The sequence below is a fragment of the Muscardinus avellanarius genome (genome assembly GCF_963383645.1).
Source record: "Muscardinus avellanarius genome assembly, chromosome: 2".
Classification (NCBI taxonomy): Eukaryota; Metazoa; Chordata; class Mammalia; order Rodentia; family Gliridae; genus Muscardinus; species Muscardinus avellanarius.
This window is the reverse complement of record NC_137787.1, coordinates 12470671-12485362: the sequence shown is the minus strand read 5'-3', so window position 1 is coordinate 12485362 and position 14692 is coordinate 12470671. Positions and strand designations below refer to the sequence as shown.

General features: G+C 40.2%; 1 protein-coding gene across 1 annotated transcript in view; it reads left to right on the top strand.

Annotated features, from left to right (window-relative positions):
- Positions 1 to 3255: 3255 nt before the first annotated feature.
- Positions 3256 to 14692, top strand: part of RHBDD1 (rhomboid domain containing 1) — a gene marked incomplete at both ends in the record, with an annotated part of 110160 nt that continues 98723 nt past the window's right edge. Inside the window, 2 exons of the mRNA XM_080688824.1 lie at positions 3256 to 3688; positions 5354 to 5486. Coding sequence (XP_080544950.1) covers positions 3256 to 3688; positions 5354 to 5486 — 566 coding nt within the window. The remainder of the gene's footprint in view (positions 3689 to 5353; positions 5487 to 14692) is intronic.

Sequence of the window (14692 nt, the reverse complement as noted above, 5' to 3'; positions counted from 1 at the left end):
AGAGTGAAATAGGCCTGGGTAGGTCCCAGTTTTTCATTTATAATCATGACCAGTGATTGTAAAGAAGGTGGAACTTTTTCATAAACAAAGATATAATCAGCTTTGATTTTCAATTACAAATAGCTTAGCATCCACACGTCCTTGTGTAGACTGATATTGAAGGGTTTATTTTGTGATTTCTTGTAAGCTGATCATTTATTGATAAGTGATCAAGGCCCTGTTTTTTCTATTGGTCCTCTTATTTATTTATTTATTTATTTTTTTGGTGGTACTGGGGTTCCTGGAAGCCCTTCTACTCCGGGCTACACTTCCAGACCTATTTTATATTTTTGAAACAGGTCTCTTACGCCAGCGTGGCTGGCTTCGAACCTGCCTGATCCTCCTGTTTCTGCCTCCCAAGCGTGGGGATTACAAGCGTGTGCCACCATGCCTGGCTTGGTCCTCTTATTAAGTAGTGATGAATCACATACACATAGTCAAATATATGTGTGTATATACACATGCACATGTAAAATTATTTATGGAAATTGCAAAAGAGTCACTTTTTAAAAAAATTTCTTATTGAACATAAATGGTATACGTTTAAACTATACTTGGTGCTCTCCCCCCCCACCCATTTCACAATTTGTAATAGCCAAAATATGGAACCAACCCAGGTCTCCATCAACAGATGAATGGATTGCAAAACTTTGGGAAATACACACAGTGGAATTCTATTTAGCCATAAAGAAGAAATCATATCATTTGCAAGAAGATGGAAAGTCCTGGAGAGCATTATGTTAAGTGACATCAGCCAAGCACAGAAGGAGTCACTTTGAATTGTAGAATTGAAATTTGATCTAAGTTTCTGTATGAAAAATGTCCATTTCTTCAAAATTATTTGGAGTTTTTCAGTTGAAATTTTATTACAGTTTTCTAGTTTATTAGAATGCTACAGAGATATAATAGTTGGCCCATGATAACAAAGAAACTTGGGTATGCTAGGATGGGTATATATGTGCATGTGTGTGTTTGTGAATATACACACATATGTATGCATAATTTTTTGGGGGGTGTTTGGGTTTGCTGTTGATATGAGAGTCCATATTTGAGCCTTATTAGGATTCTACTATTTGCAAAAAACTAGTTTTCACAGAAGTGATACTGTTTTATAAAAGTGAAAATAGTAGCTACCATTTTGTTCCAAGCATGTTATAGTAATCCTGGGAAGGAGGTATTACCATGCCTAAATTAAACTAAAGAAATTAAAGTTGAGAAAGTTTAAGGAAGCTCTAGGTCACAGAGCCCGGAAGTAGGGGGATTTTACTCTAAAAGCCTATGCTGTGTCCTGTGTACTGACAGGCTCTATGGTGTCAGAGTGAGCTCCCTGGGGTTCGGAGCCAAGAAATCTTCATTAGAAACACAGTCCACTAGATGGAAACTTTCTCAACAGTCTGTTCCCCAATCTACCAGTTTATCTATATTTACACTTGGTGCCTTTTTTTCCTTCTGTTAAGAGGAAAAGGCTCTGCCCACAAAGCACTTTGTAAAGCTTTTCATCTCTTGTATTATTGTGTGTGTGTATGGGGAGTACTGAGTACTGGGAATTGAATTCAGGGGCATTCTACCTCTGAGCTCCATCCCCAGCCCATTTTTTTATTCTTTATTTTGAAACAAGGTCTCACTAAGTTGTGGAGGACCTCACTAAGTAGCTGAGGCTGACTGCGGATCTGGAGAGCCTCCTGTCTCAGCCTCCCAAGTACCGGGATTACAGGCGTGCAAACATGGTTTATCTCTTGCTTCTTTAGTCTGTGTCTCTGTCCCTCTCTCTTCCATTACTAGTTTCTTTTCATGAGCATAAACCAGTCCCTTTCCTAATAGGCCTTGCGTATTAGTAATTGCCACATAACAAGCCATTCCAGAACTTGCTTAAGTAAAACAAGTACATTTTATTTAGCTTACTGCTCTGTGAGTCAACATATTAGGTTGGGCTCAGTTGGACTCATTTCTGCATTTCTGGTCTGCTGGGCAGCTTTGCTCCTGGGGCATTAGCTGCCCAGTGGCCAGGACTGCCAGGTGCTGGGAATATGTGCCTGTCTTTCATTATTTGGCAGACCAGCCTAGGCTTGTCCTCCACAAGCTGGTGTGGGGGCTTCAAGAGAGGAAGCAAAGCAGCTTTAGGCTTAGAGTTCACGTCGTATCCTCCCCTCTGCTTTCAGTGAGCTAAAGTGCATCACGGTGCCAGTCCCTCTCCAGAGGGTGAAGAAGAGGACTGTTGAATCATGGACTTCTGGCTGCTAACTCCAACTGACCCTTTAACACTAGAGTCCTGCCGGGTATCATGGTGCATGCCTGTAATCTCAGTACATGGGAGGCTGTGGCAGGATGATCTTAGGTTTGAGGCCAGCCTTAGTAATTTAGCAGGACCCTAAGCAACTTAGACCCTGTTTTGAAAATGCTTACAAAGGGTTAGGATTATAGCTCAGAAGTAGAACACCCCGGGTTAGATTCCCAGTACCAAAAACAAACAAACAAGCAAACAAATATCTAGCCCTGTTGTCACCTTGAGCAGAACTGTGTGCCTGTTGCCTGGGCTCCTCTTTCACTGGGTTTAGGACATGGGATGGCATTTGTTGGTATACTTCTTAGTGGAAAGTGAGCAACTTAATCCAGGATTTGGTACACAATAGGTAGCTTTTAAAAGCCAAAAATTTTGTGAAAATAAGGTTTATTATGAAGTTGATACCTGACAGTATGGAAATTAAGATAGAATATAATATATACTGGCATTTAAAAACCTGCTTATTGATTTTTTTTAAATAAAAGAGAAGTGGTAAAACATTCCTGGCCAGGATTCTAAATTGAAATTATTTAACGTTTACATAATCTTTGTAGGCTTTTCACTATTTTTTTTATTATAAGACAAATTATAGTTGCATGGTATATTTGTTAGAGAGCATACCTGTCTACTAACTAGTCCATTGGTATTTGGGATAAAATTTCTATTTTATCATGTAAAATGGAAAAAGATTGTCAGTCAAAATCCTCTATGTTACTCTGGAAGATGATAAAAATCAGTATTCTGTTAGAATAGCCAGTAGGATGTATCTAATGTGATCTCATCTTTAAGTGAATGTCTTACGATTATATGAATTCTTTGTTGATTAATTTTCACCTGTATTATGTATTTTAGGATCAGCTGTCCGTACCCCATCCTGGATTCCTAAAACCTGACCACATTTTCTCAGCACTGGGGTGTTTTCCTATTATCTAATCATGCAGCGAAGATCAAGAGGAATTAATACTGGGCTCATTTTGCTCCTTTCTCAAATCTTCCATATTGGGATCAACAATATTCCACCTGTTACCCTGGCAACTTTGGCTCTCAACGTCTGGTTTTTCTTGAATCCTCTGAAGCCACTGTACAGCTCCTGCCTTAGCGTGGAGAAGTGTTACCAGGAAAAAGACTGGCAACGTTTACTGCTTTCTCCCTTTCACCACGCCGACGATTGGCATCTGTATTTCAATATGGCATCCATGCTCTGGAAAGGAATCAATCTGGAGAGAAGACTGGGGAGCAGGTGGTTTGCCTATGTCATCAGCACATTCTCCCTGCTCACTGGGGTGATGTATTTGCTCTTGCAGCTTTCTTTTGCTGAATTCATGGATGATCCTGGCATCAAAAGAAACTGTGCTGTAGGTTTCTCAGGTGAGACAGACAAACTTTTGAGGCAGCATGCATGAAGGCAGTGCAGGTGATATGGCCATGTGGGTCCCAGTTGGAAAGGGAACTGACTCCTGTGTGGTTAGGGGCTGCTGAGCCTACATCTTGAAGAGCAAGCTGATTGGAGCACAGGAGAGACATTACTTTGCTGTCCCACTTTATACTGCATCATTCACTCTTGGACAGTTTGGACTAAAACTTGCCAAAAGTTGTTTTGTAGGAGATGTAGCATTAGATGCTTGCCCCAGTCCATCTTGGCAGAGCCACAGAGGAACACAGAGAGACCTGCAGGTATATTTGTGATAGGCATTTCTCAAGAAAGATGAGTGTGCCTAGGAAGCAGGCTCTTGTGCACTGGTTACTAACTTGTCTGAGTCTGGTGAGACAAAATACACTTAATGTGCAACCAGTACAGGAAGCACATTTATTACTTACGCATAGGCAGCAAGGGAAAACGGAAGCCTGGGATTTGTTGTGAGCTTCTCCCTCAAGGCTCAGAAGGCTGCCCAGTGCAGATGAAGTCTCACCTGGGTGTGCCTCGCTTGCATTGCAGATGATGAGCCCCAGAAACCAGCCCACTCTGGGTCATATACCTGAGGGTCTCATGGATTACTCAGTAAAGCTCTGAAGGACATTCTGTTCTAGGAGGGGACTAGAACAGAGCCTAGGCTGATCTGGCCAGTTCTCTTTTATTTCAGGATGTTACACTCAGCACATTCTAGTTATTCTTGAGAAAAACAAGCAAGAAAGGGAGAGAGCTGAATTGGCTCAAGGCCATCTCGAGATCTGTCCTGCATATGCCTCTCAATAATGTCACTGAAATCAATGCACCACCCTTCCATGGCATGCACATCATGTTAGAGGAGCCCGTGTACTCACTTTGCTTGAACCCTCCTATCTAATTCATGCAGCAGATCCATAGAGAGGTGCCCTTATCTTCATATCACAGATGAGGAAGCCAAGACCCAGCAAGGCTGAGGCAACTAGCTCAAGATTACAGAGCTAGTAGGTGTTTGGACCCAGCCTGCATGATTGTAACCACTCACCTTCCTCATTAGTGCCTTTTAAAACAGACTTTTCATGGATCTGAAACTGCCATCAGGACTCTTAGCTGTTCTAAATATTGGAATGGGAAGGGGAGAAAGGAAAGGCCCTGAAACAGGGTATTGTAATTCTTCCCTCTACTTTCCCCTGCCATACTCCCTGCTTCCCTCCAAAATGCATTCTTATGCTTCTTTGTGGGATAAGGGGAAAAAAATGTGCCCTGGCTTCAACATGACTTTGCATAGAGGTTAGAAAAATATGTTACTGGCATTTTTTTTTAATTGAGTTTTAACTTCATGTAGCATAGAATTAACTGTCTTGAAGTCTATATTTTAGTGACATTTAACACCATTGCTGGTATATTATTGCCATTTTTTGTCCTGAAAGTCAGCATGAACTTCCTGGTTAGGAAACATCAAAGGAACTGTGATGCCTTGAACACTGTCTTTTTAACAAATGCTAGATTATAAGGAATAAGGTATATTTCAAAACAAAGTTGGATGTGATTGAGTAATCATTTTCACATTTAAGTAGTTTTCTTTGTAAATGTTGATTCTCTCCATGTTTGGACTATTCAGGTTTCTATGTTTTGTTTTTTTTTTTTAGGAGTTTTGTTTGCCTTGAAAGTTCTTAACAACCACTATTGCCCCGGAGGCTTCGTCAGTATTTTGGGCTTTCCTGTACCCAACAGATTTGCTTGTTGGGCAGAACTTGTGGCTATTCATTTCTTCTCCCCAGGGTAAGTGTTGACTCTTATGGAATAAAAATGAAGAATTTGATGTTCCACAGAGAAAGAAACGTTATAATAATGAACAGAAATATTTTTACAGTGTTTATGTTGTTGTTGTTATTATTATTATTATTATTATTATCATTATTATTATTATTATTATTATTTGCATTACTGGGAATTGAAGCCATGGGGATTCTACCACTGAGCTACACACCCAGCCATATATATGTATATGTGTATATATATATATATATATATATATATATATATATATATATATATGCCTAGCTTATAGTGGGGTTTATTTTTTTAACTATAAAGGCAGAGTTAAGTTGAATGGTTTTAATATTCAAACCCATGTCTGGGGTTGAATCCTGTCAACTACTGAGCTGTGTAATTTTGGAGTACTCTTCCTAGTTGAGTTTCAGTTTCCCTGCCTTTTAAATAGGCATACAGAAGCCACATAATTATAAAGATAAATACCACAAGGTATGTTGGTTTAATGCTTTTAGGATGTTTTAGCTATGAATTGTCTTGGTACTAGAACTCTTCAAACAAAAGGCTTTGCTTAGAAGCCCTGTAGAGAATGGGTCAATTCTTAGCTGTTGGGAGTCGACAGGAAGCACGAGGCCCTGTTCCCTTTGTCTTTATCCTAAGTTTCTGTGGCTGCCTCAGGCATGACCATGAAACCCTAGGGCTCCATGGAGTGCAGCTCCCGCTCCACTGGTCTAGATGAGTCTTTCTTGTACAGATGAGGTGTGGAGGCATGAAGGGCCCCGCCAGCTGCTCCAGGTGGGCACCAGCCCAGCAGGGATTCAGGCCTCCTGCTGTCCCTCCTGGCGCTCCTGCCTACTCTTGCGCGGTGCTCTCCACTGGTTTCTTTCTGTTTAGAGGAAGGGAGGGTGGTGAGCTGAGTCCTCTCACACCCTTTCCTCCAGTGTCACTTCTCTCAAAGCACATGGCTGCTTGGTTTTAGGATTTGCGTTGAATGATAAATGTATAATATCTAAGCATCTACTTGCACATGTGTCATTTTGACTGTGGAGATCTGGGCACTGTGTGGAGAAGGGGGGCATTTCAGGAATATTCAGAAAGAATCAGAAAGAGGATGTTTTTTAATCCTGTCCTTTTCAGGAGTTTTTTTCTTTGGTTATAATTTGTGTGACTATGTTGGGTGTTGTGCCTTACTTGGGAATATTCCTGTTGGACTGGGTGTTGGGCCAGTAACCTCAAGGGCTTCTTTGATGCTAATTTCTCATCGGAGGCAGCTATTGGCAGCTGGTCTGTAAATGGCAGTGGTGTGGCACTGAACAGCACTCATTTACAATGGTATTGTTACTGGTGACAGTTCAACGAAGAAAGCCTAACAAAATCTTCAAAGTTTTCTTTGAAAACGGGTCCAGTAATGTCTGTCCCTTATCTGAACAGCCCTCTCTGTACCTTGTCACTCACGGCTCCCTGGACTTGCTTGATGTGACTTGGTTCTCTGTGCAGACGAGAGGCTCTTGTATGTGACTGGCAACATCCAACATTCATATGAAAATCACTTTCTCTGGTCCTTGAAGTTTTATCCAATAACGAGTCCACTGAATAACAGTGCCTTTAATATTCTCATGAGCCATTTCTGAAGAGCTCATCATGAATGTTGTTTCTTTCCTTTTTTTTTTTTCCAGGGTCTTTCTTTACATAGAAAAGGCATGGTTGTATTTTGTGTGTGTGTGTGTGTGTGTGTGTGTGTGTGTGTGTGTGTGAGTGAGATATGCTTATTCTCTGTGGGGGGACCTGATATTCTGTGCCTGGGAGTTAAATGTAATTTTCTGTCTTTGAAGTTTAAAATAAATCTTTTGGTTTTAGGATTTGTGTTGAATGATAAACGTATAATATCTAAGCATCTACTTGCACATGTGTCCAAATAAAGACTGAGCGAAACACTGGTCCAGGGAACCTAAGAAGCCAGGGCTTCTTTGAGCTGGATTTTGAAAGAATGGGGGACCAGAGCTCTCATTGCATTGCATTGTTATTCTTCTGGTGGTTGTCAATTAGAATTTCCATTGGGGAAACAGTGCAGGTCTTTAGAACAAAGCCGGCTTTTGTTGTAGAACTATATGGGCTGCCCTTTGGGAGAAAAGTAATTTGCCAGAGCAAACACTTAGTGGACCTCTGTGTTTCAGGAAAGCATAGAATTGGTAATTTTCCCCAGTTTTGTAGTTTTATGAAGGAAAACTACTCCACACAGGCACATTGGGGGGGGGGTGGATTTGGCCATCAAGGTACAGTAATCACATTTGGCCTCCCTCCCTTCCTATTTCCTTCCTTGTACTTCCTGGTACTGAGGATTGAACCTAGGACATTCTACTTCTAAGCTACACCCCCAGCCCTATTTTATTTTGAAAGAGGGTCTACTAAGTTGTTGAGCATCTCACTACTTGCTGAGGCTGTCCTCAAATCTTTGACCTCCTGTCTCAGCCTCTCAAGTATAGGGATTTTAGGCCTGTGTCAGGCAGCACGCCTGGTATAATTAGGCTCCTCTACATGGTGCTTTTACCTTCCCCAGCCTTGTCTGTCCTTATTTCATTGGATGTTCAGCTTTGCACTTATCCTTTCATTTTCCTTCCTGTCCAGTGACGCTGTTAGGTTCTTGTGTTTGAAGACTTTTCCCAGCTCCTGAGATGGCTCAGGAGGGAGGTGTGAGCCCCTGGAGGAGGCCGCCACCTTCATAGCCTGAGCTCTTGTTGCTTCTCACCTCTCACTTTCCCAATATTCTGTTGACATAAGGAAGGGGGATCTGATACTAAGGTGTTTCTCTAGCCCATATTATGAACTTCTGCAATTTCTCATATGAGCATTAGGCCGTCTAGGCAGAAAACTGAGGCTCAGAGAAACAAGTGTTACCAGAGTGAGACAGTGCTCAGTGGCCATGCTGGAGGAGAGTGGCCAAGTGTGAGAGGACCAGGGCTTGCACACTCTCCACGGGACTTCAGGCATTCAGCCTCTCTGAGCTTCATCTTCCTACTCTCCAGAATGGGAGGATCTCATACATTTTTCTTTAATAAGTCAGAAGAGAGAGAGAGAGAGAGAGAGAGAGAGAGAGAGAGAGAGTGTGTGTGTGTGTGTGTGTGTGTGTGTGTGTGTGTGTGTGTGTTTTACTAGAGATTGAATCCAGGGTATTCTACCTCCAGACTACATCCCCAGCCCTTTTATATTATTTTGCTTTGAAACAGGATCTCATTAAGTTTCTGAGGTCCTCATTATGTTTCTGAGGCTGACCTCGAACCTGTGATCCTCCCATCTCAGCCTCCTCAAGTACTGGAATTATAGACATGTGCCCCCATGCCCAGCTGATAAGTCAGTCTTAAGGAATCAGGTAACTCATATTAAAATGCTTTTTAAATAATAAAAAAGCACTTAACCCTTTTAGTTTTGAAATAAATCACTGGAAGTGTGCTGTTCCTGAAAGAAATCATACTTAATTTCTTTTTCTTTCTAAAATTGATAAATAAGTTGTTTAATTTTGTGTGCTTGAGTTCTCCCCATCTCCTTACCCCCTTTGCCCTTGTGTAATTCCTCCATTCTGAATGACAGGATCTAAAAATGCCCCTGAGCCACTCACAAGTACTCAGGCCCTGGGAGATGTTTTGGAATAATATGGTAGTTCTGAAAACATTGGATACTGCTTCACTGCTAATGTTTGACAAGATTAATTGCTTTGATCCTACTAATAACTTTTGGTTAGGTTGAGCAAATAAGAGAAAAATATATTTATCATATTTATGTTTACATTTTTATTATAAAAATTTTCAAAGATAAAGAAAAGTTGCTAACCCACTTGAAAGTAAGTTGTAAATACCATAATAACTTTGCCACTAAAAATATGTATCTTCTAAAAAGCGGTATCTTCTTTTTTTAATATGGCACTGGGGGGTGGAACCCAGGGGCTTTTGTACCTCCAGGCTATACTCTCAGACAGACTATTTTATACTTTAGTTGGAAACAGGGTCTCACCAAGTTGCTGAGATCCTCACTAAGTAGCTGAGGCTGGCTTCAGCCCTGTGCGATCCTCCTTTCTCAGCCACTCAAGCACTGGGATTACAAGCATGCGGAACCATGCCAGGCAAAAAACAAAAACAAACAAACAAGATAATCTCTTTATATAACCATATTACTATTGTCATCCTAAAGAAAATGGATAGTAATTTCTTAATGTTGTCTAGTTATCTAGTGTCCATATTAAGATTTCCCTAGAGTTCAAATGTTTTTATTATTTTTTTGAGGTGGGTGAAGACCAGAATGCAAAGTTCCCATATCACATTTGATTATTATAAATCTTTGTCCTCATTTACTCTAAGACAGTCCTTCCTCCTTTTTACCTTGATGTGAACAGTTTGAGAAGGTCCAACCTCTTGTTTAATAGGAAGTGCCATACTATAACTTTCTCTGCTTTTTCTTCAAGGTGGTGGTACTTGTCCCCCTAGCCTCTGCATGTCTGGAAACTCAGGTCTAAAGGCTTGTTTGGATTCATATTTAACTGGTATCTTAAACTGGCATCATGGGAGCCTTTTATTATTGAGGATTTAGGAGATCTTCTTTTGTAATCTGTCATGCAAATTTCTAGAATCACTCTCACATTTGAGAATGCCTCTATCAAGTTGTTTTCACACAGGTGCTATAAAATTTCAGGGCTTTTCAAGATTTCTTATGCATTAGTCAATATCAGATGTCCTTTGAATTGATTTGAATGTTGTCACTGCCCATGGCGCCATAGTATGAAATTTATTTTCTTTACTGAGCTCAATACTTTATGCTAAACCAGCAGGCAGTTTCAACACTCTAAGTTCTTAGGATTTGCCCTTTAAAATTTTTGGTACTGATGGTAAGTAAGTGATTCAAAATGTGGGACGCAGCATATCTCAGTAGCTGGAACAAATAAAGTTCAACTATGGGGAAGATAATGTTTTGACAAAGCAGCGGAAGATACTAAAAAACCAAAACAAATGGGAACCATGGTAGAAGGAAATCCAGTACTCTGAAAGCGAGACCCACTGCAAAAAGCCTGAGCGCCTGCCTGAACTGTGATTGCCAGCTCCAATGCTGCAGCCCAAGAAATCCTGAAACATAATCCAAGAACTTGAAGTGTGGAGAGTGGCCACAGAGCTCCGATGTCTTAAGCGACCAGCACCATGCATTAGGGATGCAGACAAGATCCAAAACCCTTGCTCTCAGCAGAGGCAGCACCCACAGCTGCACACTGTGCCCTCCAGAGACCCAGCCTGCAGGGCAGCAAGGTTGCATTGCTCGGCACTTGGCGGAGGCGGAAGACCTCCCAGAGTAGCCGCAGGACCCCGGCAGGCTAAGACCTGGCAGCCCATCCTGGACATATTCCAGCTAGCACCTCCAGAGACATAAGGAAAGCATAATGGTCAAGGTGTGGTGCCTGCACAGGGTCATGGGATCACTCCACGACTACACTGAACTCCCTCTGCCCATGCGGTTTGGGAGGGGCAGGCTCAAGGAGGGAAGGCGCAGAGCACAAGGCCTGAGATCATAAAGCCCAGGCCGGGCAGTGCAGAGCCAGGGCTAGAGAGTGAAAAGCACAAACACTCATAAAGTGGGTCCAAAGCTGACAGTAGGTTATGGAGCAAATGAGAGACATTGGAATAGACTCCAGAATCTACCACAGTGAACAGATATGCAGCTCTTTTTATAGGCCTGGGCGCTATATATGTTAGCATGACTGCTGTTTTTTTGTTTCTGTTTTGTTTTGTTTTTCCTCTCACACTGTCACTAGTTCTTTTTGTCTTTTTTCTTTCTTATTTTCTTTCTTTTTTTTCTTATACCTTTTTTCTTTTGTTTTTTTGGTCTTTGATTTATAATTGTTAGTTTTGTAACTTGTTACTTTATGCATGTTTGTTTGCTCTTTCCCCCCATTTCTTTTACAAACTTCTTTATTCTAGCCTGTCTACTCTCTTCTTTCAAAACTGTTTTTGTCCCTTACTGAATCTTCTTGTTTTATATTCAAGTTATTTCATATCTTCATACCCAAATACTCTACTAACTACAAGAAACCTATTATCTAACCTTTTCTCATTCTCAACCAGATACTACCATATTATACTTAAATCCTTACTCAATCATATCCTCTACTGTACCTGACTCCTGTACTTATCACCCAAGCTCGTCCTCCCTTACCCAACCCTCACCATTTAGAAAAGCACTCCTTATCCACGCACGAACTGGCTGACACCTCTAAATTCCTACTGCTAATATTGAATCAGACAGCTTACCTACAGAGTCACACACAAAAAAGAAGATACCAAGACATCAGAAAAACAAGCCTGAGGACAAAATATAAGAATCTAGGAACAGTGACCTACAAGAAATGCAAGGAGAATTCCGAATTCTGTACTTCAATATGATGAATGGCCTCACAGCAAGTGTACAGAAAGTGAAAGAGAAAATGGAAGCATTAAGAAAGAATCAGAAAGAGGTCTGGAATGAAATGAAAGACTTGATAAATGAAATGAGGACAGCAATAGAAAGAAATTCTAGAAGATTAGATGAAATGGAAATTAGAATATCACTGTTAGAAGACAGTTCATTTAAAACCGAAAACACAGCCAGGCATGGTGGCGCAAGCTTGTAATCCCCGTGCTTGGGAGGCAGAGACAGGAGGATCGCACAGGTTCGAAGCCAGCCACGCTGGCTTAAGAGACCCTGTTTAAAAAAAAAAAAAAAAAAATATATATATATATATATATATGTATGTATATAGATAAAATAGGTCTTGGAGTGTAGCCCAGAGGTAGAAGGGCTTCCAGGAACCCCAGTACCACCAAATAAATAAATAAATGAATAAATAAAACCAAAAACACAGTCAACAGCATACAAAAGTCATTACAGCAACACAACCTAAATATTCAGAAACTATGGGATAACATGAAACATCCTAACTTACAGATAAAAGGCACTGAAGGAGGGATAGAGGTACAGATGAAGGGTATTCATAATCTCTTCAGAGAAATAATTTCAGAGAATTTTCCAAACATGGAAAGAGACTTGGACATACATGTACAGGAGACATACAGAACACCATTAAGACAAGATCAAAGAAGGACCTCCCTACGCCGTGTAATAATGAAAACAACTAACAGAGGCATGTATTTTAATTTTACTTCCTTCTCTCAATTTTAAGATGGCCTGGCATCTCATTGCTATACAGCTCAATGTATCACTCAAATTCAAGGAGATAGTAATCTTGGACAATTTTGAATTAAATCTTGAGTAATGGAAGAATGCTTATTCTTTCTCATGTCTGTGCTTTTGGGATCCATGTTAAATGTTGAACTAAACCAGTACACTGTTCCCTTCCACATAGGGGCTTCACAATTTAGCAAAAGAAACAAAACAAAACAGACGGCAGAAGTTTAAATTCATTAAAAGTAGAAGAACAAAACAGGAGAGCATAAAACTGATTAGGAGGCTTTGCAAGTGAGGGCCATGTGTATTGAATGATAGGAAATAATAGGGCAGGTGGTAAGGTAAGCCACTCTTTGCAATGGGAATGTAAAGAACAAACATCAAGAGATGTGACAGCTTGTGAAACCACAAAGAATCTGTTACAAATATGGCACTGATCCCACAAATGTGTTCTTTCAAACATTAGTTCCTTGGATGCTTCCTGGAACCAGGCTCTGTGATCAGTAAACTCCAGCACAAGTAGTGTTCTCTGCTCCCACAGAGTCACGGCACACATGAATGTATGCAGGATACTGAAAAGTATTGCAAGAGAAAACTCACGCTCAACCCAGTAATTTCAAATGTATTTGATGATGGCACCCTTTTGTTTTAGCACTATCATGAAGCAGTCTGCAGGGCAGTGTTCTTTAAGCTACATTTTGTGAGCAACAAGATAGGATGAGGCCAAATCATAGAGAATCTTTGGTGATAAGTAATGAATTTAGTCAGGGTGAATACTCAGCTTTGGTGTTTGAGGAAGGAAAACTGCTAAGTAATCTGTGGTTTAGGAGAGGAGGCCAAGAATAGTGTAAAGAGTTGAGGCATTGGTGGTAGGGGTCTAGTTAGTCTGTTGCATGGACTTGAGGAAAAACGAAAGAATAGAACTGGTACAGTGGCTGAGGGTGTAGAAAAGGAGCAGGTACATGGGAGACGGTTCCCAAGGCCCAGTTGGATAGTTCATGGCTCATAATAGAAGTAACTCTCATGTATCGAAAGCTCTCTACATGCCAAGAACCATTGTAAGCATACATATCTATGTCATCTCACATCATGATACAACTAGGAATTATTGTAAAGGAGAAGTTAGTATTATTTCTGCCAGAGATGAGAAAACTGACACATAGGGAATTTTAAATACATGATCATGAGCTATTTACATACCAGCTAGTATGAGAAAGAGCCAGTACTTAAGCTTCAGCAACCAGACATTCCAGTTAATACTCTACACCATTAGTTCTTAAAACTAAGTCATGAGAACAATTCAGAATCTTGAAAATCATTGGAGACACCAAAGAATTTACTTTTTATAGAGTATGCATGACAGTATTTACTACATTTGAAATTGAACTGAGAATTTAAAAGAAATTAATGTTATCACAATAACATCTATTTTAAAAACTAAAATAACAATGGTGAGCCTAATATTTGTTTATATAAATAATTGTGTTTGTGAAAAATAAGTGTATAGTAAGTAATTCCTTAGCTGTGGGGAATACATTTCAAGACCTGCAGTGTATGCCTATTCTATTCTAGTACTAAACCCAATATATACTGTAGTTTTTCATATATATGTATACATACCTGTGATAAAGTTTAATATATAAGTTAGGTATGGTTAGAGATTAACAATAACTAAAGAATAAGATAGAACAGCTATAATATTATACCATAATGAAATGTGGTCTACTCAAAATATCAGTAGTTGTTTTAGCATGTTGCAACCTTGCAATGCTTTTTCATTTAATAACGGCCTTAAGGCACAAGGGCAGTGATGCTGATCATGTTGAAAGCTGTTGATGTAGTAAAAAAAAAAAAAAAAGACTTCAAGACTCATATATCAAGGTTGCTAAGATATATGAACAAACAGATCTTCCATCCATGAAATTTTGAAGAAGGAAAAAGAAACTTGTGATATTTTGGCTACTGTGGTTGACCACAGATAACTGAAGTCTCAGAAAATAAAGCTGCAGATAGCCGGG